This window comes from Puntigrus tetrazona, chromosome 15 (assembly GCF_018831695.1).
Source record: "Puntigrus tetrazona isolate hp1 chromosome 15, ASM1883169v1, whole genome shotgun sequence".
Lineage (NCBI taxonomy): Eukaryota > Metazoa > Chordata > Actinopteri > Cypriniformes > Cyprinidae > Puntigrus > Puntigrus tetrazona.
This window is the reverse complement of record NC_056713.1, coordinates 21,165,455-21,192,172: the sequence shown is the minus strand read 5'-3', so window position 1 is coordinate 21,192,172 and position 26,718 is coordinate 21,165,455. Positions and strand designations below refer to the sequence as shown.

Genomic DNA, 26,718 nt, shown 5'->3' with positions numbered 1-26,718 from the left:
TGAGTTTAAGACCAATAGTCTATAGACAGAAATAATTTAAATCTCAAATAGCTTCCTATGTGCAATAGAAGTGTGAATTTGTAATGCTTCGTATTCATTACATAAAAATGGAATAGAATTGTATAAACTTTTTTTTTATTTGTGGGAAATAGAAATTTAGCTAAAATCATAAAAACACACAATGCATGATATTAAACTGCATTAGACTGCATTTGGACTGTTCGAAGTGTTTTTGTTTGCTTGTTTTTTTTTTGTATAAAACTATAGAGTACCTCAAACAGCAATATGCAATATGCGTTAAAAAGGCAATTAAATAACTATTTTTTTTATGTTTGCTGATGTTGCTAATCAAAATTTTCTAGTGCTTATGTACAATATTTCTTGAGAATAAAAAGTCTTTATTAAAAGCTCAGGCCCGATTTTTGTACCCTATTCATATGCATGCGTTTATAATTCATCGCAAGCGCCAGGCGGCGATAATGCTCCAGAAACGCTTACAAGAGAGCGCAGAAGAAGAGCGCGACCCGGAAGCGCATCGAGCGGAAGTAGTTTTTTTCTCGCTCCTCGTGTCGCTCTTCCTTTCCGCCTGCTCGAGTGCGCCATTCACATACACGCTGCGAAGGTAACGACGAAAAACACGTTTTAAAGCGTTTATACACCTTCCTCCCTCATCAACGTATACGCATCTGGTCGTTAACATACTTATGTTCATATTTTAAACCATACGTGTTATTTGTAGCTCGTCAAAATGATGAATTTGAACGTGTTCTCTAAGCGGTCTGCGAGTCCGCTGGTTTTCTTAGAAAAGACCGAGCTAATCCACTCCTTTTGCTTCTGTGGCGCTTTAGTTTCTGTTTTTCCAATAATGTAACAGTTAATTGAGACACGTTAACTGTATTATTAGAGGTGCTTCGCCAAGATTGTGAAGTATTTGGAGTGCATGGGAATAGTTTGTGGCCATATAACGTGTGTAACATGAAGACAGATAGTGGTAATCATATTTTAGATGCCAACATAAATTGTCTATTGAACAACTGACCAATGCCGTTTAATTTTAGAATACTTGTATAGAATAGAATGTATCATATATCTGATATTTCGTCAAAATTAAGTTATTTACCTATTGTGACATTTACGTTACGTGGTGTTTCTTTTGTGTAGATTTTTTTGACTTTTTTAAGAAAACCGTTTCTAAGTCTATGGAATGCAAAAACTCAATATCTAATATAGTCAGATGGCAGAACTAATGTTTATATGTATGTGTATGTTCTCTCTGCTTTCTGAGCATATATATATGTGTGTGTGTGTGTGTGTGTATATATATATATATATATATATATATATATATATATATATATATATATGAACACAAAATGATATTTTCTTTTGTTTTGAAAGATGGCTGAAGATTGGGAGGCTGTACCAGCTGTTGCTGAAACACCAGAGATCAAGCTCTTTGGCAAATGGAGCACAGATGATGTGCAGATCAACGACATCTCCCTGCAGGTATGTTTTCATGGACATTCTTCTGTTTTGAGTATACTAATAATTCTTTTTATAAGTGTAATATATCTCTAGCATTTGTGACTGACTGAACACAATGCAATACAACTAAGAAAATCAATCCAATAACGTTCCTCAAAAGTCTGTTTAGTTATATTTTATACTTTCAACGTGATTAATGAAATAAATTTGTTGTTCATGTTGAAATGTTATGACTATGAAAGTTTTAATTCATAAAGTGTAGTGAAGGGATCAAAAAGACATAGCCTGACTTGAATTGGAGTGTTTTTACAATTGATAACTGTAGAATGTCTGCTGTAATACAGTAAATGTATTTCTCTCTTCTTAGGATTACATCGCCGTGAAGGAGAAATACGCCAAATACCTCCCTCATTCCAGCGGCAGATACGCAGCCAAGCGTTTCCGTAAGGCTCAGTGTCCCATCGTGGAGCGTGTCACTAACTCCATGATGATGCACGGACGCAACAACGGCAAGAAACTGCTGACCGTCCGCATCGTCAAGCACGCCTTCGAGATCATCCACCTGCTCACCGGCGAGGTGAGACACAGATTCATTAACGCCTGCTTGCCTTCGGTCTGGCTTACATTTACAGTAGAAAGTCGATGTTGCAATACAAATTATTTCTGAGATGTTTTGGACTTTGCACTTAGCAGACGGTTCTTTCCTTTCTAGAATCCTCTGCAGATCCTGGTGAACGCCATCATCAACAGCGGCCCTCGTGAGGACTCCACTCGTATCGGACGTGCTGGAACCGTGAGGAGACAGGCTGTTGATGTGTCACCTCTGCGCAGGGTCAACCAGGTGCGTTTGACTGAAGATAAATAAAATTGGTTAAAGTGTCAGTTGTTTATGGGCTAACATTTTGAGTAAAAAAATAGATGTTCACAATGAGACCGGGATCATGGCATTAAGAAAATGCTTTCAATTTAGGATGCGTTTAATAGTCCTAGATGCTGTCATACTTGTGTAGCCATTTATATATAAAAAAAAACCACAGTACAGAAATGGTCTCATGTGAAAGTGGTCACTTATTGTGTGTTGTGGTTTTAGGCCATCTGGCTGCTTTGCACTGGTGCGAGAGAAGCTGCTTTCAGAAACATCAAGACTATTGCTGAGTGTCTTGCTGATGAGCTCATCAACGCCGCCAAGGTGAGAGAAACAATCTCACTGGAGCCTTTTACTTTTTACCGTGTCACAAACTACTTGCCATCCACAGTAATTTCTTTTAATAATCGTTGTTTGATTGCTATTAAACTTGTTTTTTTTTTGGTCTATTGCAGGGTTCCTCCAACTCTTACGCCATCAAGAAGAAAGATGAGCTGGAGAGAGTGGCCAAGTCTAACCGCTAATCTCCATTTTGTACAAATTTGGATCACAATAAAGGAAGAGTGAAACCTATTCTTGTCCTGTTTTACTTTTTAAAATGATTTGGCGTTATTACTGCTGTTTGTAGAGTCAGGTAGAGTACATTGAATAAAAGGGTGAATTTATTCATGCAAATACGATTTTTCTTTTTGCTAATTTGCATCAGAAAAAAAGCCGTTTTCAGAGTCCCGAAGTAAAGTCTAAATGGAGTCAGTGTTAATTGTATGCACGTGACAATTGTGTGGCTGTAAAATAATTTTTAGATCTGTTCCTGTATACGGTTCATAGAATATTTTCTTTGTTTTTCATCTAAGCTGCCTTGAGGAATGTTTTTAAAGCATGATTTTTGAACATCTACAGTCACAAGATCCTCAGTCATTTGACTTTCCATCCACTTCCCTGCGTGTCTTTCATTAACATATATTCTCTAATCTAATCCGTGCTGCTGCTCTGCTCTTGCCAGCGAAGCTGTCAGATTGCTACCTTAATGTTATAAAATGCTTGTCAGGTACTTAAAGGTAATGCAGCTTTTTTTTTTTTTTAAACATCAGTGATATGAGAATCACTTGTTTGCCTGCGTGATTATATAATATGGTTGAGACTTCTGCCGAAATTTGACCTCAGCTCCAACAAACTCTGCTTGAGCCTGAATTTAATTATGTTTCAAGGTGGAGACTTAAAAGGGGAGGGTTAGAGAAAATGATAATCTGCTTCCATCTGATTTCAGGGTCAGATCACTGATTATACATAGACAATGTACAAGCTGGACCTTTATGAATCGTAAAGGAATTGTGCTGATTAATAATTGGAGGCCAGTAAACATGTATCAGATTTTTAGATGCACTCTCTTCCTTTGTCTTTTCTCATCTGCTGGTAAGTGAAACATAACAGTAAATTAGATCATGTGTAGACTAACCACCTGAATGATACATGTTTGCATCATCTATTATGAATGTGCTAATATATTGAATTCTCTTGTAGTTCCTCTGTTCTGTTACACGTGTGTTTTCCCATCCATCTCACCGCTGGACTGTCTCAAGTTCCCAACCAGGTGTCCGCCGGGTCAGCTCTGTCTTTCTAGCAAAGCTGTAGGACAGCGGGGTATGTAAATGTAAAAATATTAACCTGGTGCCTCGTGTTAAAATATTGCATTGCAAGAACTGATTATAAAAGTGATGCGGAAGACATCTGTGCATGTCATTTTCTTTCACCAGGGGATTTTCAAGTCGTTTTGTATGAAAAGAGCTGCGTTCTTCCTGTCCTGTGTGGACTAACAGGAGAGAAGTTTACCATGGGTTTAAACTTCACTTTCACCAATGACTGCTGTGATACTCTACTTTGCAACGGCGTCTCAAGCTCTTCTGCTTTCCTCTTGCCCAGCACCCTGCTCTCACTTCTTCTGACACGGTTTTATTTACAGTAAGCGGTCCCACTTTATATTAGGTGGCCTCAACTACTATTAATCATTGCGTACAATGCCCTTATTGTGTACGTAGATGTTTTTACGTTGTACTTATATTAAAAGAAATATTTATGCAACTGAATCTGTTATTAATTGTAATTTATAATTACACTGTTGACATATCCCTTGCATCTAAACACACCCTTAAACCTACTTATATCACCAAACACGTCTCTAATCTTACCTGTATCCCACAGCAAGTGTTTTGCAATGCAATATGAATACAGTAAGAACATTGCAGTTACTTTTTGATGCAACATCATAGTATTTAAGGGCACCTAATATAAAGTGTGACCCATTAATTCTAAAAAGAGAGCAAAATGTAACAATCACAATGTCTTTAGCACAATTATAATAATTTCTATGTGAACTAATGCACTCTTTATAACAGTTCTAACAAGAGTGTAATTATTATTATTATTTTTTATCAGCAGTGCTTTATACAAATGTCACACATGTATACGTTTATATTAAAAAAAGTAATCTTTTTTTGTGTCTGCAGCCTTTCTTTTCTATAGTGGGTTTATTTATATATTTATTTTGTCATTGTGTATTATTATTATTATTATTATTATTATTATTATTATTATTATTATTATTATCATCGTTATTATCACTATCATTATTATTATCATCATTATTGTGCTTTTATAAATAAATAAATAATAAAAACCTAACAAACAACCCCAAAAAGAACTATGGTCCTGCGCGTGCTTTCTGTGACGCTTGGCTCCGCAGATTCGCGCGCAGTTGGCTCGAGAAGGCACTAAAAAAATAAAAATAGATATCATATCCTAGGTGTTCAGCACAAGTAAGAGCGTTTTTTTCGAGTTCGTGCGATTAATCATACGTCTGATTTTTTTTTGTTGTCGTTGAGCCATTCTTTTTTGTTAGATAGCGTTACTCAGAAACTCGTCTCAGGTAACGTTCACGTCAATCTTATCGCTCGCGCGTTTAACGTTAGCCAAAAAAAAAAAAAGACATCGCTTGTACGGTGTTTTTACACAGTTAAATGTCTGAAGACAGTGCCGTTAATTTACAAGAACCAGAAAGTAGTGCTTTGAGTATAAATGAAGTTGAAGAAGATGAGGGAAACCGTGAGGTAAATTGTTGTTTAATAAAATCTTGCAAAGAACTTTTTGGATTAGTATCAGGAAGATGTTTTTTTTTTTGTATGATTTTAGATTTTTCTGAGTGTATTTGTTCAACAAGGACAAATTGGACTAAGTTATTATGACAGTTGCGATTGTACGCTGCATTTTATGCCGGACACCATGGACAACAGCGACCTCCACCTTCTGGATAGAGGTACTGCACCACAATTACAGACGGTTCAACCCCTGCTGATAAAAACCGCTAAAACCAGCCTAAGATGGTCTTAGCTGGTATTAGCTGGTATCTTAGCCTGGCTAGGCCGGTCAGGCTGGTTTTAGTTTTCCAGCCTAAACCAACCAAGACCAGCCTGGCCGGCTGGGAAGCGGCCAAAACCCCCTTAAAACCAGCCTTAAGCGGTTTTAACTGGGTTTTTTCAGCAGGGCTGTAGTTGCTGTGGTTTGTCTCTCTTTCTGTTGATTAGGGTTAGTTTAATAATCTTATCTAATCTTTTTACGTCTGTATACCACACTACAAAACATTTGAGCGTTTACACTGAGCCACATCTCTCTTACGGTTTTCTTTGATCGTATATATTTTTGGCTTGCGCAGTGTCTGTTGGTTGTCTCTGCCAGAATGCTTGTATGTCAAGTCAAGATGAAGGAAACATTGATTAGAGATGCTTTGATGGCTATTATGTTATTTTTTTCAGTCATACAGGAGCTGAGTCCAAACGTCTTTATAACAAGTGCAAAACAAGAGCAGAGCTTGACTGACTTTATCGAGAATCTTGGTAAACTCTCCAATTTTAAACCCATATTTTAGATGATCAGCATAATTAATAATCTTTTGCTCAATTGTTGTTTTCGGGTTTATATCAAACCGGTGTCAAATTTTGCTTACGTTTCAGAATTAAATCCTGAATATAAGCCTGAAATCGTCATGTTTCCAAATGCAAACTTTGGTAAGTATTTACACACAGCTTTATTTTATTCTGTTCTTTTATGGTACACTATTACTATTTTAATTGGTTTGTCTTTTAGTTAATGTAGAGCACATTGGTTGTTGTTAATTGTGCTATATAATTAAATTGTCATTGTCACAATTCAGAGACAAAATTTATTTAGTGAAACGCAAAACAAATGCTCTTTTCCTTACATTGAAAGTGAATGGGGATGCCAGAAACGTCATAAAAGCTTTAAACTGTGCAACATTTACAGTAGTGTAGGAGTTGAAGTTTTATCAAATACTGCATGTGTGTGCATTAAATTTTGCAGCGTTTTACCAGCTTAATGAAAAACGGTCACGGTCATTGATCCTCCACCATCTTTATGCAGGTCTGGAGATCAGCAGACAGCGACTCCTCTCAGCACACATCCCGTCTCTCCCTCCCAACATCACTGAGGGCGAGAAAATCCCGTTTCTCTCTTCCTGTATCCCATTAGACTCTGTGCTGATGGTGAGGCATCAGATGTTTTATGCTAGATGAATAAATGGGCATGCCATGATGATCTTCTCTGCCGTAGATGAGGTCAATGGGAGGGCTGTTGAAGTGTCTGGAAAGGAGGGGAGTTGGCTTAGACATGGAAGACAGCAGTATTGGCGTCCCCATATTGCAGTTTTTGGCTTATACACTGTAAGACATTTGTGTATCAAATACTCTCTCTTTTTTTGGAAGAATAAAACTTTTTATTTGTTCGTTGTTTTGCAGGAAAGATGTTGTGTACATCGACAAAGACACATACAGGTTGGTCAAATGAACGGGACCCATCCTTTGTTCATTTTTCTATCGATTTAACCTTTTGGAGCTGTTGAAACTTGTTTGCACTCTTTCCTCAGTGCACTCCAGATCTTTAAATCTGAGCTACATCCTTCCGTCTTTAAGCTCCAGTCAGGAGAGAAAGAAGGATTGAGTCTTTATGGTATTCTGCGCATCATTTAAAATTAATCAAATTGCAAATTTTTGTGTAAACTTGTCTACAAGAAAAAGCTAGAAAAATTAGTTATGTGGTGTAAAAAAATTATAAACAAATAAATAATACAAAATAAATAAATGAATAGTAAAATTGTATCACAATTAATATATTTAAAGACAAAAATATCAATAAAATGTAAAAACAGTACTGCATTGAATAGAAGAAATTCAATAATACAAACCTAATATTTTCTAAATAATATTTTACATATAATATTTTTAAAATGTTAAATGGGTAAATATGTTCTAAATGTGTACAATTTTAGATTAATACTAAAATTAGATTAACACTCAAATCCCCTTTTTTAGTGGGTAATCAGAAAAGTTACGATTTATTTAAAGGAATAGCTCAACCAAAAAATAAAATTCATTACTTTTTTCCAAACCCTCTCTTCAAAATGTTAGGAAATCCTGAATAATGCTTATGCAGTAAAAATGAATAGAGCAAATACCCACATTGTGTTTATTGCAGGTGTCCTGAATTGCTGTCGGAGCAAGTTTGGCTCTCTGCTTTTACGGTAAAGTCCTAGTTTTATAACAGATAATCTAGTACATTTAAAAAATTGTTTAACCACTTCCTTTTTCTCATTTGTTTTAGGCAGTGGTTTCACAGACCTACTAGAGATCTGAACGTTCTGGAGAGGCGTCAGCAAGTGATCCGTTTCTTCACGTCGCCTCGTAACTTTGCTGATCTTAACACTTTGCAGAGTTCCCTGCGGAATATCAAGAACATCTCGGTACCGTTTTCAGCGTATTGTCTAAAACTCAGCATTATTTATTTAGAGCCGAATTACAAAACAACAAAAGCCGCACAAATTAAGTGACTCTTAGCTTGTCTTTCATACAGACGCTGCTGCATAAAATGTCTCTCGCTAACCCAAAGGTTGTCATCTGGCAAAGTCTATATAAGGTATAGTCGCAGCACACTGTTAATTTATAATCACCTATCCTGGCTTGCTTTTTATAATCACGTTTTTCTATCAGACTGTGTACAATGCGTTGTGCATTAGGGACACCATTCGTTCCATGCCCCAGTCCATCCAACTCTTCAGTGAAATCAGTCAAAACTTCACCGATGATCTTTTCTACATCGCCACATACATCAGTAAAGTGGTGAGACTGGATTATATTTGGTTTTCTCTTGTTAAATTATTGCTGAACGAATGTAATTATTTGCGTTTGTCATTCTCCACTGCAGGTGGACTTTGAAGGAAGTGTGGCTGAGCACAGATTCACTGTTAGGCCGAATGTTGATCCTGTTATTGATGAGAGTGAGTGCTTTTCCATTGAATTCTTCAGTTTTGAGGCAGTAGTAACTAAAAGTCCACAATATATCCCAGACTGATACGTTATTTGCAGATAACTAGGAAAATTAAACTGTTGTTCATTTATTTGTCTTATTTTCTGTAAATGTACAAGACTTTAGATTAATATCGCCACTATAACTAATGGACTCGAATAATAATAAAGAGCAGTAAATGGTAAAAGCTATTTGTGCTTCAAATCGGGGTGTTTATGGTTGCGATAATAATATAATGAAAATAATTATATAAAATAATTTCATCAAAATATTCACCTGCTCTTACATTAAAACTTTTGTTGGCTCTTCGTTTTTATTATATCTCTTCTTTACAGAGAAAAGGAGGATGATGGGTCTCCCAGATTTCCTGACGGACGTAGCTCGTGCTGAGCTGGAAAATCTGGACCCTCGCTTCTCCACCTGCAGCATCATCTACATCCCTCTGGTCAGGACGTGGTTAAGGCTGCCCTCCATTCATTAAAGTGTGATGTTTAACCTAATTGTTGACACAGAGCTGTTAACAGAAAGGTTGTAGGTTCAATTCCTTGTTGGAGCGACCCAATAAATGAAGAGTCAGCGAGGTGGCCGTTGTGGCCCTGAGCAGACCACTTGACCCCAGCTCGCTCTAGGAAGACTGTTTCTGTAATTAGTGGACTGCAGTGAGATTTAAATGACGAGCAGCTGTAACGACTGAGCAGTAACGAATGCGGCGAGCAGTGGCGTTTTATTTAAACGAATATAAAATCATATATACCATTGGTTGAGCCATCTGTAGACATTTCGAGCCTCTCAAACACGCTGCGATGTTAAAAGGGGGACAAGATCTATTTAAAATAACAAAAAAAAGGGTTTTAGAGTTAAAACTAATAGATAATGAGCTGCATAAGGCATGCATTTCAAGGCGAACAATTGTTGTAGAACATAAATTCAAATGCCTGTATAAATTTTAATAGCTAGTGCTTACATTTGTTCAACTGATATACATGATGACATCCTGGTATTTCATTTTGTTTTGGATGACAGATTGGATTTTTACTCTCGGTGCCAAGATTACCCACCATGCTGGATAAACAGAGCTTTGATATTGAGGGTCTTGATTTCATGGTGGGTATGATTACTTTTTAACACAAATTTTTCAAGGCAGCACAGGATTCCTTTCCTACAATATGTTTGGTATGGTTTGTTTGTAGGTAATTCGGTTGTTTTCTAAATTCTTTTCATCTCATTAGTGTTAAAGATTATAGTGTCTTGCCTACATTATTGCATATGGATCAAAGTGCAGAAAAAAACGTAATCGTAAGGATGAAAACTAATATTAAATGTGCGCATGTGGAGTTACATGTCTCAGGCACCTTTGTCTTAGACTCATTAATGTTTGAGGGGGTTGATTTTTTGCATTTAATTTGTGGATTATTCCAGTTCCTGTCAAAGGACCAACTGCATTACCGCAGCGCTCGAACCAAAGAGCTGGACAGCATGCTGGGAGACCTACATTGTGACACCTTGGGTCTTTTGTTTCTTCAGTTGGTTAATGAATCAATTTCACAAAACCTTTAAAACTGTATGTAATCGTGTTATTCTTTCCCCCAGATCTGGAGATGGCGGTAATGAGGAAGCTTCAGGCCTCAGTGCTTCAACGGAGTGACTGTTTGTATAAGGTCATGTCTCTGTGTGCAGAGCTGGACTGTCTCATGGCTTTAGCTCAGGCTTCTCTGGATCACGGCTACTGCTGCCCAAACCTGACATCAAACCACAGACTGACCCTGACTGAGTCACGGTACAAATCATTTCTTCTAATGAGACGAATTTTCTGATTTCTCTATTCTTCTGTTCATATACTTATCTCCCTTTCTCTTTCAGCCATCCTTTGCTAGAGCTGTGTACTCCAGTATTCGTGTCAAACACCTACATCAGCTCGGAAACTGAAGGCAAAGTGAAAGTTATTACAGGACCAAATTCCTCCGGCAAGAGCATCTATCTGAAACAGGCAAACGCAGCTATAAACTTTAAAGACCTCAACCATCAAAGACCTTTACATAAAACTACAATAAAGTAATAAATAATTGAAAATTTCACAACAAGACAAGTGGAGTAAGTACCTTCCTTAGAAGCCCCGGTTCCCATAGAAACGATCAGTGTCCTCAGATGCATGCTTTTAACTGTACATGCACATCTTATAAGATAAGATAAGAAACATTTATGGCAGGTTTTTTTATTGTTGAATTGAAATGTTACTTAAATGTAAGTTTGTCAAGCAGTTTTTGACATTTTGATATTTGCCAGAAATAACTGCCTGGGGACAAATATGACCATTCAATGAACTGACTTGAACTAAAGTAAAGGTTGCATGACTCTTGTTTGGGAATAATCCTAAATGTAGGCATTTCATAATTTTGGTAACGTCCTGTACGGTCTCTAAAGGTGGGGCTGATTGTGTTCATGGCGCTGATCGGCTCAGATGTTCCTGCTAAAGAGGCAGAGATTGGGCTGGTGGATGGAATCTTTAGCCGCATGCATAGCCGTGAGTCTGTTTCAGTGGGTCTGAGCACCTTTATGTTGGACTTAAACCAGGTGAGACCATCACACCCTCCTGAACACACAAAGCCATTGTATACTTTTTTTTTTTTTTTTGGTAATATTCATCTTGGATCATCCCATTTTGAGTGTCATGTCTCGCTTTCATGCTGCTTGAATTGGATTTGGTAAATGTGTTTGCAAGGCGGAATGTAAAAATATTTACACAGCGAATTGCAGTATCATCCTTCAGCGGTTTTATAATAATTACAAATCCTTTCTAGATGACAGGTTCCTTGAACCACAGCACTGGGGATTCTCTTGTTCTAGTGGATGAGTTTGGTAAAGGAACCAACACTGTAGGTGTTAAAGAACCAAGAGGGGCGAACAACATTTAATAGAAATTCTTTCATTCAAGAACGTTTTTCAGCTAAAATTGTGTGTGTGTTATGATGCAGGTGGATGGATTGGCTCTCCTGACTGCGAGCATCAATAACTGGATGCGTCGTGGGCCTCAGTGTCCTCACCTGCTTATGTCGACTTGCTTTCACAGCCTCATACAGCTGGGCTTGGTCTCTGATTCTCCACTGCTGGATTTACTGGTATCACAGAAACTACTATGACCAAAAAATTTAAATCAGTGTGATTTAAAGACTAATAAGCCAACTTATGCATTTTTGGTTTTCTTTTGCAGACTCTAGAGACCGCAATAGAAGGAGAAGAGCTGGTGTTTTTGTACCAAGTGAAAAACGGTATCTGCCAGTCTAGTTGTGCGGCTAATATTGCCACTCTGGCCGGCATTCCCGATGATCTGGTCAGGAGAGGAGTGGAAGTATGATACAGTCATTTTTCATATTGAGTTCAGATCTTTCATAAGAACATTTATCTAATACTCCCTTTCCAAGACAAAACATTTTTATTTTCATTCACTGGTCAGTTTTGAGAATGTTTATTTGGATTTTCATAGCATTTGCATAAACCATACTTTTATTCCTATATCTACAGTATATTTTAAAGGTCAGTGAACTTTTTTTTTTTTTTTTTAAAGTTAGTTTTTTTTACTTTGCTATGCAGTCCTAAAAATTGTTCCCTGGGAACATGTCCAGTTTTTTCTTTTAATGTTTTTTCTTGTTTACACAAACATCCTCTAATTGTTCCCCAAGGTATATGTGAATTGTGTGTGTGCTGTTTAGTCTCTTTTTGACATTTTAGGATTTAATGTTGTAAATATCATCTATGCAGGTGTCAGAGTTATACAGAACAGGAAGAACCATCAGAAAGATGGACAGCTCATCTTCAGAGGAACAGTACAGTAGGTACGGGTTGGTCTGAACAGCAAAACTGTTCAATTCTCTCCTCCTCCTACTTAAAATATGTCCTGATTCAGGTGTGTTGAGGTGGTGGAGAAATTCCTCAGTATTGATCTGGATGACCCTGAGTTGGACCCCGATTCTTACTTGAAAGATGAGGTGCTCCCAACACTTGAAGAGGTGTTGTGATAACATCGAAGCTGTGCCGTGAGACATTGGGTTCATTTTGTGGGAATTTAGGAGAAATCAATTTTATTTCAAGGTTTCAACATTCACACATGCAAACATTTAAACCTGGTTATATTATACTCGTTAAGAATAATTCAAAACATTTTTATGATTGGTGATTTTTTTTGATTTACCAAATCGGTCAGTGTACATGCCTTTTTTATTTATGCTTTGAATTGGACATTAATTCCTCAGATTGATTCAATAAAAAAAATCTGTAATATAAATTTGTTCATGATTTAAACATACTAGTCATGCTATATGTTTGGGTAACACTCTTTTTTGGTCCTTTATAAACATTCTGTTGACAATAAGTAACTTGGCAGCTACTTGTCAGCTAACTTTCATTAGAGTATAAGTAGACTGTCTGATTATTATGAGCTAACTCTTTATTGTGACAATCTACCGACAGTTCTTCTACTGACTATAGGTAACTTTTCAAGAACATGTCAACTTATTCTAACCCTACCGGTCTACTAATTACTAACACTCTAATGAAAGTTAGTTGACATGTAAGTGCAAAGCTTCATTATCCACACAATGTTCCATCAAAATAAAGCGAAACTTATATGTGTTTTTAGAAGCGTTTAGCATTACTTTGTTGTAAACAGGCGTTTTTTTTTTCATCACCTTCTATTCACAGGAGCACTGCCACAGAATGGTGGTGCAGAAAAACACAACAATTATTAACTCTCTAGGGGGCTGACTTGATTTCAGAGGACTGTTAATGAGTTTCCTCAAGTAATCAGTTGTCACAGCATTAGAAAGAAACAACAACTTGCTCAGACTTTATCAAATCAATTAAGTTCTCGAGCCATCTGTCGCAAGAAAACTAAAAAAAAAAGATCTGCTCTGGTAGGATTACCTTCTGTGTGGGAAACCGAGCAGATAGAGAACGCCCACCAAAAAGCCCTTAAATAACATCCGCATCCTTTATTTCAGAATCAAAAGCACTCAGTAGAGTGAAGTAGACCATTTTTTTATTAGGTATAGTTACTATATATACTAGTGTGATCAAACGATTAATCACATTCAAAATAAAGGTTTTTGTTTACATAATATATACCTACTGTGTATATATTTGTATTTTGAAAATATAAATGTACATGTATATATTTATATTCAGATTTTATATATGTATATATACACATACAGTAGACACATTTAAACAAAAACTCATTTTCAAATTCAACAATCATTTGGCAGCACTAATATATATTATTGTAGTATTTGTTTTAAAATATTTAGTATTTTGTCTATATTTAGTTTAATGGAAACTTCATTGTTTATATAGCTTCTTCTTTATTTAAGTTACAGTTTTAGCAATTTTACTACTTCAGCTAAAACATATCTATGCAGTTGAATTTTTCAGTAATGTTTTTCATGCAATATATATATATATATATATATATATATATATATATATATATATATATATATATATATATATATATATATATATATAATTTAACCAATCTAAGTGCAAAATACAGATAACAGTCAGATTTGGCTAAAAAAGTTGTTTGAGAGAGTCTGTGGTGTTTTTGTCACTTTCAGCCCTGGATAATTTTACAAATTAATTCAAGACATCTATTCGGCTTTCTGAGGTCCACTCAACTATGCCTGGCAGCAATGCTACTGAGATGAGATATGTTCTGAAGTTAATGAAATGCATCTACATCCACAAGTAATAGTTGTTATGCCATAATGACTGAATGTACTGTCCGCTTGTGCCTTTAACTGTGTTGAGGAAACAAATGATTGTAATGCTTGTGCTCAGACAGAGGCTTCATTGTAGCTGCAGTAAGTGCTATTATTTTGCCATAATGACAAAGCATGTGCATCAGCTAAGTCAGCAAAACTGACACCATTAATTTAAATCACTAAACACATCTGTGATGATGTAGCACATTTTATAAAAAAGATGATTGGGCTCTCTGATATATCATGCGGATCGAAAACATCCATAATGAGTAACAAGATATTTGGCTGTTTATTGTATAAAGAGAAGCACTTATGAATGCACCGCTCTCACGGTGTTTATGACATATTGCTGCACAGTTGAGTAAAACGGTCTGTTAGCTTATTTGAAAAGGTATGGTATAGCTGTTGCAATATCGGGTATCCTGTCCATCTGCCTGCAAAAAGAATGTCTGTAAAAACATTTTCAGCTCTGTATCATCTGCTTTTATTTGAAAAAAAGAGGCTGATAAGACCTAATGTCTCTTGTCCATCACAACTTAACCCAAAAGTGCAGTTCGTTTGACATTTGCATGATGTTATAAATGCTTCTTATATTTCTGTCAGATTTGTACACAGTAAGCCTCCTCCTTTTCATTAAAAGCCATTTCAAAAGGTACTTTTGTTGACATTAATGGTCCGTCACACGATTACTGCTATTCTGTAACAACAATTAACTATTTCTCTTGTAATTTAAGGTGGGTCCTTGTCAAGTCAAAGCTCTTCATTTTTGCCACTTACTGTCAGTTTGTGAAGGGAGAAAATGACATTTGACATTTGCGGAGGCAGATGATGAAAGGGTCAGTCAGTCACTCAGGATTTAGTGTCTTGCTGAATATCACGTGAGTGCTGGGCGTTTGACAGAATTCGATGAAGTCAACATTTAAAGCATTTTTATGCTTCCTGCTTAATGTTTTTTTTTCACGAGAACATCAAAATAGAGAACTGGTTTATTTGCTAGCAAAAAAGAAAGATAGTCTTATGATTCTGCTGTATTGAAATACTCATTAATGCAAATGAACTACATATGCAAAGAGTGAATCTTAATGTAAATCATTCTCAGTTTTGTGAGGTCAGAGTCAAACACCACGATAATCCCTCAAATCTCTTGTTGGACTCAATAAGCAATTGTTTGGCATGCTTTGCTCATTTTAATGAAGCCTCATCAGATAAGCTCTCGGATCGTCACTTTAAATGCATCAATCCTGATCCCATTTTGTCCATATGCATTAATCTCTCTAAGTCAATTTACCTGAGGTATTAAAAAACATTAAGCCACAGCAGAGTTTGATTCTTGTTGCCACCGGTCAATATAAGCGCTTTTTCTTAGTAAATCTGGCACTTGCAGGAATGATTATGGTCTGCTTTGGCTTCACCTTTGCTATAGCTTTTAACAGCCACTTCATCCTTGGGCCAATGTGGTGCGTGTTGAGTGTTTTATGGAAACAATTGGTAGAGAGTTGGTTGCTGCAACCCTTTCAAAGGTAAATCATCTCATATGACTACCAACCCATGCCTTGTGTTCATTTATAATGTTAAATGTGTGCAATTCTCTCCTAGGAATAAAGTAACACTGGTCGCTTACTGGCTGTTGAAAGAAAATATGCGCTCTGCAAGATCACGAGGAGCTTCAAAATATCGGCATGACATTGCATATTACCGAATTGTTTAGCTGGTTTAGGTAAGCGTCTTTTCATTATAAAATTCTTCATTTTTTTTTTCTTGGTTGTGTCTTGTTTTATTCCTCTTTTGTGTATTGGTGCTTATTGTCTCTTCATACCTTTTCTTTCAGGTGCATTACTGAAGGTCTGCAGTGCTTATGTGGACCGTATTAGTAGTGCACGCTTATATTTAGTAATAAGTCCTGTCTTGTTTCCGTTCATTGGCCAGTTTATAACTCATCTTCACATATGGATGCATTGAATCATAGCAGTTGTCTTTAAAACCGATCTTTTTTGAGAACACTTCAAATCTGTATAATTCACTAGAGCAGACAGAACGTAAAGATAGGTGCACTTACCTCAGAGGAAACGGGTGTCAGTACCCCGTACATGACCTGACAGGCAACAGCCCGGGCAGCAAAAACATGTTGTAGATCCATAATATTATAAATCTGATTTCTGTCACCACAAGAAAAGAGATTAACGTTTACAGGTTACAGGGAGTTACCGAGGATCTGCGACGTTGACAGCATATTGGCTTTTTGGCTCCCTCTAGCGTTTAGTCTCTTAAATTCTTTCATTACTTAGGATTTTAGCCACTTTAGTTTTCATTGTTGTACATTTCTCGGTTCGCAATTCTGTGATGACGCGTCCATGTTGTTTTAAACAGAAAGGCCACTTCGGATCTGGAATGTGGCGCGTTTGGAAAGAGAAAGGGAAGTAGTGTGTCCTTATCTGCGTTTTGAATCGTGATAAAGCAGCAGCAGGGATACGAAACTGGATTTTTATTGGGCAAAAGGCCTTCCACACTTCTGCTGTGAGTAATTTAGTTTTTGTGGCCGCTTTGATCCTGATAGCATGGCTCAGGATTTGGATTCTGGTCCAAAATCAGCATGAGCAACTTCGACTGCAAAACGAGCCAGAAGATGCATGCAGCCAAACGCCTCCTTCTGTATTCTCTCTCGCTCTTTCATCCCCAGTTAGTTTAAAAATGCACTGTAAATGTCCTTAAAAAGCTATTTTCACGTCTGATCCTTACAATTATTTTTATTCTTTAAATGTATTCTGGAATGGAAATTACCTTTTGAAGAAACCTTTTATAATAGCTATTAAGATATTTTACATTTTTATGACTTGATTTTCATGACATTTCAGCACTTTTCACCTTCATTATTGTAATGAGATGCATCCGAAATTCATTCATATTACAGTAATGCAAAACGCAATGATATGTTGATCGTCATAATGTAGTATTTGTTTTGCCTTTGATTCGTGCTGAGATACAGGAAATATTTGCTGTATTAGAGTAACAAGAATCACTATGTAAATAAAAACACTGACAATACATGCTTAATTGTCATCAAAATAGCGTTTTAAAGTAATTTTGTATTTGATACGGACATTAATTACATTTACAAATCAACCGTGCAAATTTTTTCTTCATTAGGAAGATTCAAATATTCATTACAGTACATCCGCATTCAACCCTTTTATTTCTCTTTTGCTTTTCCATTTCTCTGGCTTTTCTCAGTTTAGCGCTTTCCCCTTGCAGTTGTCTTCCAATCGATAAGGTTTTTCTGCTTTGTATGTGAGAGAGGGAGAGAAAGAGCGTGTGTGAATGTATGTATTGATATTTCAGGTAAATTGCATCGCTCTCTTACAACCCACTGAATTCTCTGAGACAGCTTGATGCTCATCGGTGACTGTAATACGTGTTCTAGTTACATTAATGTGGGAGACTATGAGCCTCGACACATCACGTCTTATAGACAGACAAAAGAAGAGACAATGCAAAGTTGTTTCCTCTAATCATGGAATTTAAAACACAGACGGTGCTCTATCGGCATGCTTGTCTGTCACCATTATGCTAGTTACTATTTGCTTAATGCTGTGAAAAGAAGACCTTTCTCAGACTGATTGCGCGCTACATATCATTTGTTAGAAAACGTCTTGTTCTCTTTGTGTTAAAGCTGCATTCAAAGCTATTGTGAAGCTCAGTATACTGTGAATGCACCGTGGAATTTTATATTAATGCACAAAGTAACTATGTTGCTTTGCAACCATAAACAGCCTGCACTTAGACTGTATTACTCTATTAATTATTCTGTAAAAGAATATTTTGAAGGCTTTATGTATAATGCATCATAAAAGTATTTTAATGCATTAATTATGCCTTGTAATTAAAATGACAGATTTAAGATGCAATGTGAATCAATTAAAATCCAATACAGTGAGTTTAACATGCATGAGGGTGTTTTAAGGATTTAGTGACCTAAAATAAGAAATATTAACTTTTATTTAAAAATACTGTCCACCAAAATCTTATTGATTTTTTTACATTTCTGAAAAACTATACTGTATATAAAATTATTCATAAAGCACACTGTAATACATTATATCTTACCATAAATAATTGTATGCACAATTAAAATGCATTCATAATCATAGGCAATGATTAATTGCATTGAAAATAAATGTTTCTTATACACAATATATGCATGTGTACTGTGTATATTTATAATGTATATATAAATATATTATGTGAACAAAACGTTTTATTTTGGATGCAATTAATCACAATAAATGTTTGCCCAGCACTACTTAGTATTTGGAAATTTGTTGTTTTGTAATATATTATGCATTCTAAATGTGTAATAATGAATAGATAAGCATTATAATGTATCATAACTTTGGTTATTAATGCGTTATTAATTAGTTATAACAATTGAATCACTACGCAAAATTTTAAGATCTATTCTGCGTGACGGATTCAGGTTTTTATGAAAAATGTTACAGTAATAAAAGTAAAATAAAATACTAATATGTCTAAATAAACATGTACGCATCAACATAAATAAATAAATGTTTTTAAATCGTTATTTCTTTTTATTATATTGCTGTTGCCACAATTTTATAAACTCACAAAATTCAAGACCTTGCTAAAATCCTAAAATAACCCTCACACATTTAAAATAACTATAATGCACGAATAGGTAATGCATATTAATTGATTCTCCACATATTTGCATGTTCAATCAGAGCAGTTTTATTTCAGCTACGCTTGCTTGAGTGTTCTAAACATCGGTGACCTTTCTTAAATCTTTCATTGTCTTTGCAGAGACATCGAACATCCGGCAGACTGTAACGGGAGCATGATAGAGTAATGTAGACACGGGACGGAGAATGGAAGGTTGCAGCCCATTCTGGGTTCGGTTAATGAGAGGTAGGTGGTCTGTCAGAGAGGAGGAGGCGCCATCATGGCCTTTAGCGCTTGGCACAAAAACACTCTCATGTTTATTCATGCGGGTTTCTCGTGGAGCCCAGAGGAATAGGTGTATTGCGCCATAATGAAACCAAGCTACAGGCACGCACGATATGCTCGAGTAGAACTTTAATTGCATTTGGCTTCCACTAATTTATCATTTCTAGATGAGCTTTTAGTTTTTTTGTCCGCGTGTAATCATTCTAGAGTTAGCGTTTGTGAATTTTTTCAATTGTCTGATGTGTGGATCGACCGAAATGAGTCTTTGTTGCGGTTAAATGATTTCATTGTTTCGTGGCAACAAGCTACAAACGTGGTACCTGCTATTCATAGCTATGATGTGAGTCAAGTTGACTTCCAGAGGTAATGTAAACATTGATTCATGAGGTGAGATTTGAAATTCAAATTTTTTAGGCGATGAGACACAGGGCTGTAAATATATATTGGAATAACCAGCTCTGCATGTGTGTGTGACGGTCTATAGCAAAGAGTCTGCGATAATAGGATTCATGTAGATGATGGGGTTTGTATGAGCTTAGCGTGGTGGGGGTTGGTCCTCTTTGGATAAATCCGATGTCTTTGGCAACGTCTCGGAATCTCTTCACTGCAGTGGGACAGCAGGACAGCTGTTACCAATGACCAGAGGAAAAACATTGATTCCTTCTCTTTCTGTCAGGCTTTTGTCTGAGAAGGGATGGGAGGTTGCCAAAATCACTTTTAATTGGCTGAAGGTGCATATAAAGATTTCTTTGTCTAGACTAATAATGGAGGCAGTGGGACAATGCTCAGTGTCATCATCTCTGCTAATGTTCCATAAATGTCCTTAAATGGCAAAAAATAAATGATTTATTAATGGTATATATATATATATATATATATATATATATATATATATATATATATATATATATATATATGTGTGTGTGTATATTTAGTATATATTATATATATATATATATATATATATATATATATATATGTATATGTGTGTGTGTATATTTAGTATATATATATATATATATATATATATATATATATATATATATATATATATATATTATGGAAAATATGTCATTTCTTTTTTTTTTTTGTCATTGCAAATTGTATTAACAGCATTATAATTTGAGTTGAATGGAAATGTGCATTTATTGTATAATCTTAAATTATTACCTTTGAGTATAGGGAAAGGCCTTTATTGAATTGATTAAATGCTGTTGTGAATGAAAGTAATCCTGTCAGTCACAATGCAATATCACAGCAGATTATACCATTCTTCTGCTAGCCCTCCACCATCCAAAAGCCACCTTTATTTCTATTCGTTTCTGTTACATATTCCATAATTATGCAGTCGGGGGGATTTAGAGTTTGTGAATGAGCAGATTATTAGATTATGTTTTCTGGGGTTTTCATATATATATATATATATATATATATATATATATATATATATATATATATATATATATATATATATATATTTGTATGCAAAGGAGTTATTTTGGATTAAACATTTTCAGAAGTATTCATCTTTTGGTGCAACCTCCTGCTTGGTTTTCTCTTGTGCATATTATGTCAACATTGTCAGATACAAAAATAATGTACTGCCACGTGAAATATTTATTAAAAACATTGACAAATCTAGCATTCAGTGTTGACTTGGGAATATAGGACTATTTCATACCGTCAGCTCCATTGATTGGAAACCCCACAAGAAAAATAAAATCTGGTTTGACAAATAATAGTGTTGATGAAGACTGCTTTGATATAATTTAAATATATATATATATATATATATATATATATATATATATATATATATATATATATATATATATATATATAAATATATATATATATATATAAATGTAAAAATACATTTAGAATACTTTTTGTGCACAAAGAAAACTAAATTAATGACTTGATTTCAACAATACATTAATTCAACAATTTCTTCTCTGTAATTTAATCTCTTCACACATAAGATGATGTGAAGATGTGTAATTAATTACACAATTGAAATTTTTGGGTGAACTATCCCTTTAAATATAACATAAAAAATGGTTAAACATAAGTTTCTTTTTTTTTTTTTCTCAGGAACTGTCAAAAAGAAGTCACAGTTAAGTTCATCAGTGCTCTGCTGTTCTTATCAGTCAAAGATCCTTGTCTTTCATTTGGTAAAATCAAGACCTCAGACTCAGAATGCATGAGCTCATGCCTCAGAGGACTTCACTCTCTATTTGTATCAATCACTCTTCAGAAAGGACAATTGAGAGCATTAGACTTTTTGTGCCGCTGAGCTTTTGTAGGAATACCAATCACAAGCAAATCTCTGTGTGACATGTAGAAGCGAAACTTAGTGAAGCACACCTCAGCTTCAAAGTGTCTGTCTTTGCTCCAATTAGCTCTCTGTCTTACTTTCACAAGCATCCATTGCATGTCCAGAAGGTTCCACTGACTTTTTTTTTTCTCTGAAAATAATTGGTACCAACAGAGAGAATGTATTTTTAAGGAGAGATTCACAGAAGAACACTCGCAAATTTGAGGCCTGTCCCACAAGCTGTCATGTTACCAGTCATATTTTTTCTTTTTAACTTACAAGTTTCGGTAAGTCAGCAAGACCGATTCATCTTGCAGAAATTATCAAGCCAGCTCTGGTGGAAGGCTACATTTGCATTCCTTCCAACAATTATTTCACTGTTTCGCTCCTGAGACTCCTGCACCAGTGAGAAACCCACATTCATTCATATCAATTAGCTGCGGGTCTGTCACGGCTGTTTACACGGCCAGTGTAGCGTCACGGCATAAACTAATGAAGTGACCATCTGGATCTAGGAGACCCGTGAGGAGGTTCTGGAACACCGGCAGCCATGAACTGGAAGAAAAGCTTCAAAATTTTAGCTTTCGATTAAGCCAACCTGAATACACCGAAACACTTTAGACGGCATATCAGACAGCATAGAAGAAATAAGATACCGGATTGTCTCTGTCCATCTCCATCTGGTGACCTTTAACACTTATTAAAATGCACAGTGAGTTATGTACATTCGTATCTTAAAAAGGCATGCGGTTTAATGATGGAGCGCTCACTTCAACATCAACTGCTGACAAAAAGGTCAGTGGAATCCGATGTTACTGCAAATGGTTAAAGAAATAAACTAGATATGTAAGTATCTTTTTGATTGCATTGATAATTGAAGATAAAGTTACCATTTTTAGTTAATTTTAGCACAATTTTTTACAGGCTTCCATTACCTGACTTGCTGAGCACAGATTACTAGTAATTAAAAACATGTATGTAAAGCTATTAATGCAATGAATATTTCATGACTTTCTTTCAGTTTAAATCCTCAAGCCCTGTAGCCTCTAGAGACCAGAGTCCATGTCAAGTAATTGAATCATGTCTTTGCTTAACAATGTAAAAGCCATTTGAATCTCATCATGATGTCACATTTCTTTGAATTTACAGGCGGTTGTAATAATCGAATGAGGATTTTAGTATTATGACTACGATTGTACTCTGATAGACGTCTTGTATAGGCCGAATACAATGTATATTCTACATTTTTATTGACTCTTATTTCTTTCAATTTTCAGGCATGTGAGGCTAAAGGACTCGGAGATGACTTCTATGCACAGAAATCCATTTCACGCGGATTCGAAAATGGATCTGAGCCGTTGATTCATGATTAGCATTTCCACCTAAGGATTAAAAGGTATTCCTGCACTTATTGTTAAAGTATATATATATATATATATATATTAGGCTAAACTTATCATGAGTAATAGTTCTCCTTATAGAATCTGCGTCCATGCAGCACACATACTTTGACATTTTAATGCGGCACAGAGCTGATTTGAATGTATTTACACATAAATTGCGAGAAACACGCATGGAGACAAAATAGTACAAGACTTTGGCAGTTAAAGACGTGCACCGCTTGCGGCGTGTATTCATTTTTAAAAATTCATTGGTCCGTCATTAATTATTCCTAATGTTAAGTAATCTAAAAGGGAGTAATGCAGCATAGTAATATTGTCTACACAGACCATGTAATTTGAATCTAATCTAATCTGAGGAAGATTCCCCTCAAACGGGCTCTTCTGCAATAACACGCAGCATTACAGACCTATAAAAACCATGAAGGACATCAAACAGTGATTTTGACCCGAATGGAGAAGCGTTAGAAGCGCCACCTGTGCCCAGTTCCAAAGGTCAACGTTAGGGGGGCAACCTTGTCAATCAAGCCCCAGGACCACCCCTTAAACGAAAACATGAGATGAATTCCACATGTATATTTTAAGATGTGCTTTTAAGACGTGACATGTTTGAATACAGATTTTGGGAGTCCAAATACTGATGTGTGCTTATCTTTATATCAAGCCTGAGATTATATTTAGCTACCAGACGTTTAGAAATCAGGGGCAACATTGTTAAAATGCTAATAGAGATCTCTGGTATTTGACATGTCATTAATAATCGGCATGGTGACCTTTTCAAATTCAGCTTGTTCCTACTGCCTCGTATGCACTGACTCAGACCACTGGAGCATTTAAAAGCAGCGGCGGTGGTATATATATGTGTGAATAACAATATATGAGGTCTCGCAATTGTTTTTAGATGTCCAACTGAGCAAAGCGAGAAAATTGCCTTACTCTTTTGCAGACTGATCACTCCTGCTGTTTTATAAATGTTGAACATCTGAATTGGGCCAAATTCTGAATTCAAAAAATCAATCCATGACTCTAACATTCAATTGACCGTCCGTCCATTCATCCTTCAAATATGTTTTTAAAAGGTCTTACACCCATATTTGTATATTATATTCTATTTGTATGTGTTCAGGGCTGGCCTTTGGTCAAAAGATTACTTCTACACCCTACTCTTTATTTCTTTATTAACTTCCCCAGGCACTGAGAATAAAGTTACTATATTCTAGTAGTGTTAAGATTTGTCTTCAGAGGTTTATTAGTTGAAGTTGTCCAAATATTCTAGTCATGCAGTGTTAAATGGTGGAAAAGTTGAATATTTATGTTACTAATTCATGTTGTTTTGGCCCCATGAATAGATGATGAACTCTGCAGTGGGATATGATCAATCATACAAGAGATATGTTGTGGAGAGATGCTAAAAAGTGAGTTTCAAAAAGTATATTCCCTTTCTCATTCGGAACATTAAGTCTGCAAATTTCCACATCAAAGATGCCCAAAAGCAACTGTATACTCTCCAAAGACAGCGTGAACTTGAATGACAGACACCATAAAATGTAGTGCCTGGAAGTAAGATTTTTACATGCAACTCCCCCAAAAATAATTGTCTTTTGATAATTGTTATTGTGTCAGAAAAACAGATCATTTGCCTTTATAAAAAAGAACATTTTGTGATTGTTTATTCACTCTCATGTGACTTGAAACTCTTATGACTCTTTTTCCCGTCGAGCACCAAAAATTATGCAAGTGCCAGAGCTGTTTTTTTGTAACGAAAATGCATGTTTTAATAAACTTGGTTTATTAAAAAACATTACATGCTGGGTTAAGTTTTGAACTCAGGTGCCCTTGCATGCTAAATAAAAATTAATACTCTAACATATCTTTTTTTTGTTGTTTATTTTTGTAATTCTAAGGACATCAGCTGAGCCAGGACTGCCACAGATGCCTACCCGGAGAAAGTAGGAGACAAAATTATGATATCCAAGTGCTAAACTAAAAATAGCAGTGGCAATGCAGCACTTAGCTCTGAAAATTGCATGATATTTTCGCATTAAGTACTGCTCCATTCATTCAAACATGACTGCGTTGACTAGGAAATAATCGTGTATTTGGACTAAATAAAAATACAATTAGTCTGCAATAGACCTCTCCCCCCAAATTAAGGATTTATAGCTTATTGAACCAGATAAAATTTTATGAAGTCTGGTGCGATGGCTCAATGTTGCCCCAAACAAGGTCAGTTAGCTGTGCTGGAAATGCAAAGGATCATTAAGTTTTAAGAAGTGGCTATCATCATTAAACCCATGAAATTCATTAAAGAGAGCAAAGCTTCAATCTGGCCTCCCCCAGTCCGGCACAACAACATCAGGGCCATTTTCAGGGCGAGCATGGTGGTTGCCATGCATCCTTGAATCTTATGCTCCTTTTAAGGCCATTTTCTCAATTAACTTTAATGGTCAATTGTGTCCGTTCGTGCTTGTCTCCCCCACAAGTCCATCTCGCACATTGTCTTTGCCCACCTTCTCCCACATCTCAAGCGTCAGCTGTTTAAACGGATTGCCCATCCAGCCAGTTAACCTTCCTCGGCGATGAGAGCTATAATTGGTTTACTATAGAAATGGAAGGGGATAATCCTTCTGTTTGATTAATGCTCGTCTAATCAATTGGTGTCTGGCAAAACCGCCCCTCTGGTCACATTTTGCAAAAAGGAACAGCTGGTTTTTCAAAAGGTCAGACTGATGCAGGGCAGAAGGTGTCACCCAGAATGATAGATCGAGCAGCGGACGTCAAACCACTCGATGATTTGTAAGAGGATTTTGGCACGTTTCTGGGTGGGCCGGTGTTTTGCCACCCAATATTATAGCAATCTACACAAAAAAGCTCCTGCCAATACATGGTGCAATTCAAGTAGTGTTTTGCCTTATATTTATTATTGTATTTGAAGGCATCTATGTAGGTTTTTCTATAGATTACGATACATAAAACTGATTCATAGGGTGGAATAGATTAAGCTTCGTTAAATACCTGTTAGTGTCTATTAGATCTTTCTGAAGTAGAATATGAGCCTGGTTGTCTTTAAAGTTTTCTTTGAGAAATCGAATTTGATCGTAATAGACTCTGATAGTAACATGTTATTAAGTGCAAATAAACTGTACGATATTTTATCATTAGATTTTTTTTTCATAATTTTATCATTAGATATTTTTCAATATTTTTTATATATAGTTTTTTTTTGGTACAGTGACTGCTGACATTTTCTTCTCCTCAGTGGATACATGCTGCCTAGGAATCTAGCCAAAAATAGGTATCTTGAAATGTTTGTCTTAAAAGCCCTAAAATAGGTGGACTGATCACTAGATTTTGTAACAGACCTTTAGTCATGATGAATCTAGGCTAAACTGCTCCTTGGTGTCCCACTTAACATGTTTGTGGTCAGTATATTTTTAAATGTAATTTATTCCTGACGCAAAGCTGAATTTGAATTTTTTAGACTCAAATTATCCCTCAGAAATATTTTTTTTAATTATCATCAATTTTGGATACGGTTAATATTTCATAGTATCTGCTTAGTATATC

General features: G+C 35.8%; 3 protein-coding genes across 3 annotated transcripts; all 3 read left to right on the top strand.

Moving 5' to 3' along the window:
• The first annotated feature begins 493 nt into the window (after positions 1-493).
• rps5 (ribosomal protein S5) lies at positions 494-2,923 on the top strand. Its single transcript, XM_043258162.1, has 6 exons — positions 494-622; positions 1,399-1,506; positions 1,853-2,062; positions 2,198-2,326; positions 2,576-2,674; positions 2,806-2,923. The coding sequence occupies exons 2-6, from the start codon at positions 1,399-1,401 to the stop codon at positions 2,872-2,874; spliced, it is 615 nt and encodes a 204-aa protein (XP_043114097.1). The 5' UTR covers positions 494-622; the 3' UTR covers positions 2,875-2,923.
• Positions 2,924-3,068: 145 nt separating this feature from the next.
• On the top strand, positions 3,069-4,429 carry lypc (ly6 domain containing, pigment cell). The gene is made up of 3 exons (XM_043258163.1): positions 3,069-3,763; positions 3,872-3,991; positions 4,105-4,429. Exons 1-3 carry the CDS (start codon positions 3,664-3,666, stop codon positions 4,311-4,313), a joined length of 429 nt encoding a protein of 142 aa, XP_043114098.1. The 5' UTR covers positions 3,069-3,663; the 3' UTR covers positions 4,314-4,429.
• Positions 4,430-5,364: 935 nt separating this feature from the next.
• On the top strand, positions 5,365-13,008 carry msh5 (mutS homolog 5). Its single transcript, XM_043258548.1, has 24 exons — positions 5,365-5,454; positions 5,537-5,660; positions 6,157-6,237; positions 6,355-6,408; positions 6,782-6,903; positions 6,971-7,080; positions 7,156-7,191; positions 7,284-7,366; positions 7,892-7,937; positions 8,018-8,156; positions 8,267-8,329; positions 8,404-8,532; positions 8,618-8,690; positions 9,055-9,164; positions 9,743-9,823; positions 10,139-10,226; positions 10,310-10,496; positions 10,580-10,706; positions 11,141-11,290; positions 11,518-11,592; positions 11,692-11,835; positions 11,928-12,065; positions 12,476-12,549; positions 12,621-13,008. Exons 1-24 carry the CDS (start codon positions 5,365-5,367, stop codon positions 12,730-12,732), a joined length of 2,436 nt encoding a protein of 811 aa, XP_043114483.1. The 3' UTR covers positions 12,733-13,008.
• The last annotated feature ends 13,710 nt before the right edge of the window (positions 13,009-26,718 follow it).

Bases quoted from the DNA above. Each gene is read 5' to 3' on its own strand.
- msh5 (XM_043258548.1), top strand. From the start codon at position 5,365: ATGTCTGAAGACAGTGCCGTTAATTTACAAGAACCAGAAAGTAGTGCT. The intron at 7,192-7,283 runs GTTGGTCAAATG...CTCTTTCCTCAG, and splicing joins ATCGACAAAGACACATACAG to TGCACTCCAGATCTTTAAAT. The intron at 9,165-9,742 runs GTCAGGACGTGG...TTTGGATGACAG, and splicing joins GCATCATCTACATCCCTCTG to ATTGGATTTTTACTCTCGGT.
- lypc (XM_043258163.1), top strand. From the start codon at position 3,664: ATGAATCGTAAAGGAATTGTGCTGATTAATAATTGGAGGCCAGTAAAC. The intron at 3,764-3,871 runs GTAAGTGAAACA...ATTCTCTTGTAG, and splicing joins TTGTCTTTTCTCATCTGCTG to TTCCTCTGTTCTGTTACACG. The intron at 3,992-4,104 runs GTATGTAAATGT...TTCTTTCACCAG, and splicing joins CAAAGCTGTAGGACAGCGGG to GGGATTTTCAAGTCGTTTTG.
- rps5 (XM_043258162.1), top strand. From the start codon at position 1,399: ATGGCTGAAGATTGGGAGGCTGTACCAGCTGTTGCTGAAACACCAGAG. The intron at 1,507-1,852 runs GTATGTTTTCAT...CTCTCTTCTTAG, and splicing joins TCAACGACATCTCCCTGCAG to GATTACATCGCCGTGAAGGA. The intron at 2,675-2,805 runs GTGAGAGAAACA...GGTCTATTGCAG, and splicing joins AGCTCATCAACGCCGCCAAG to GGTTCCTCCAACTCTTACGC.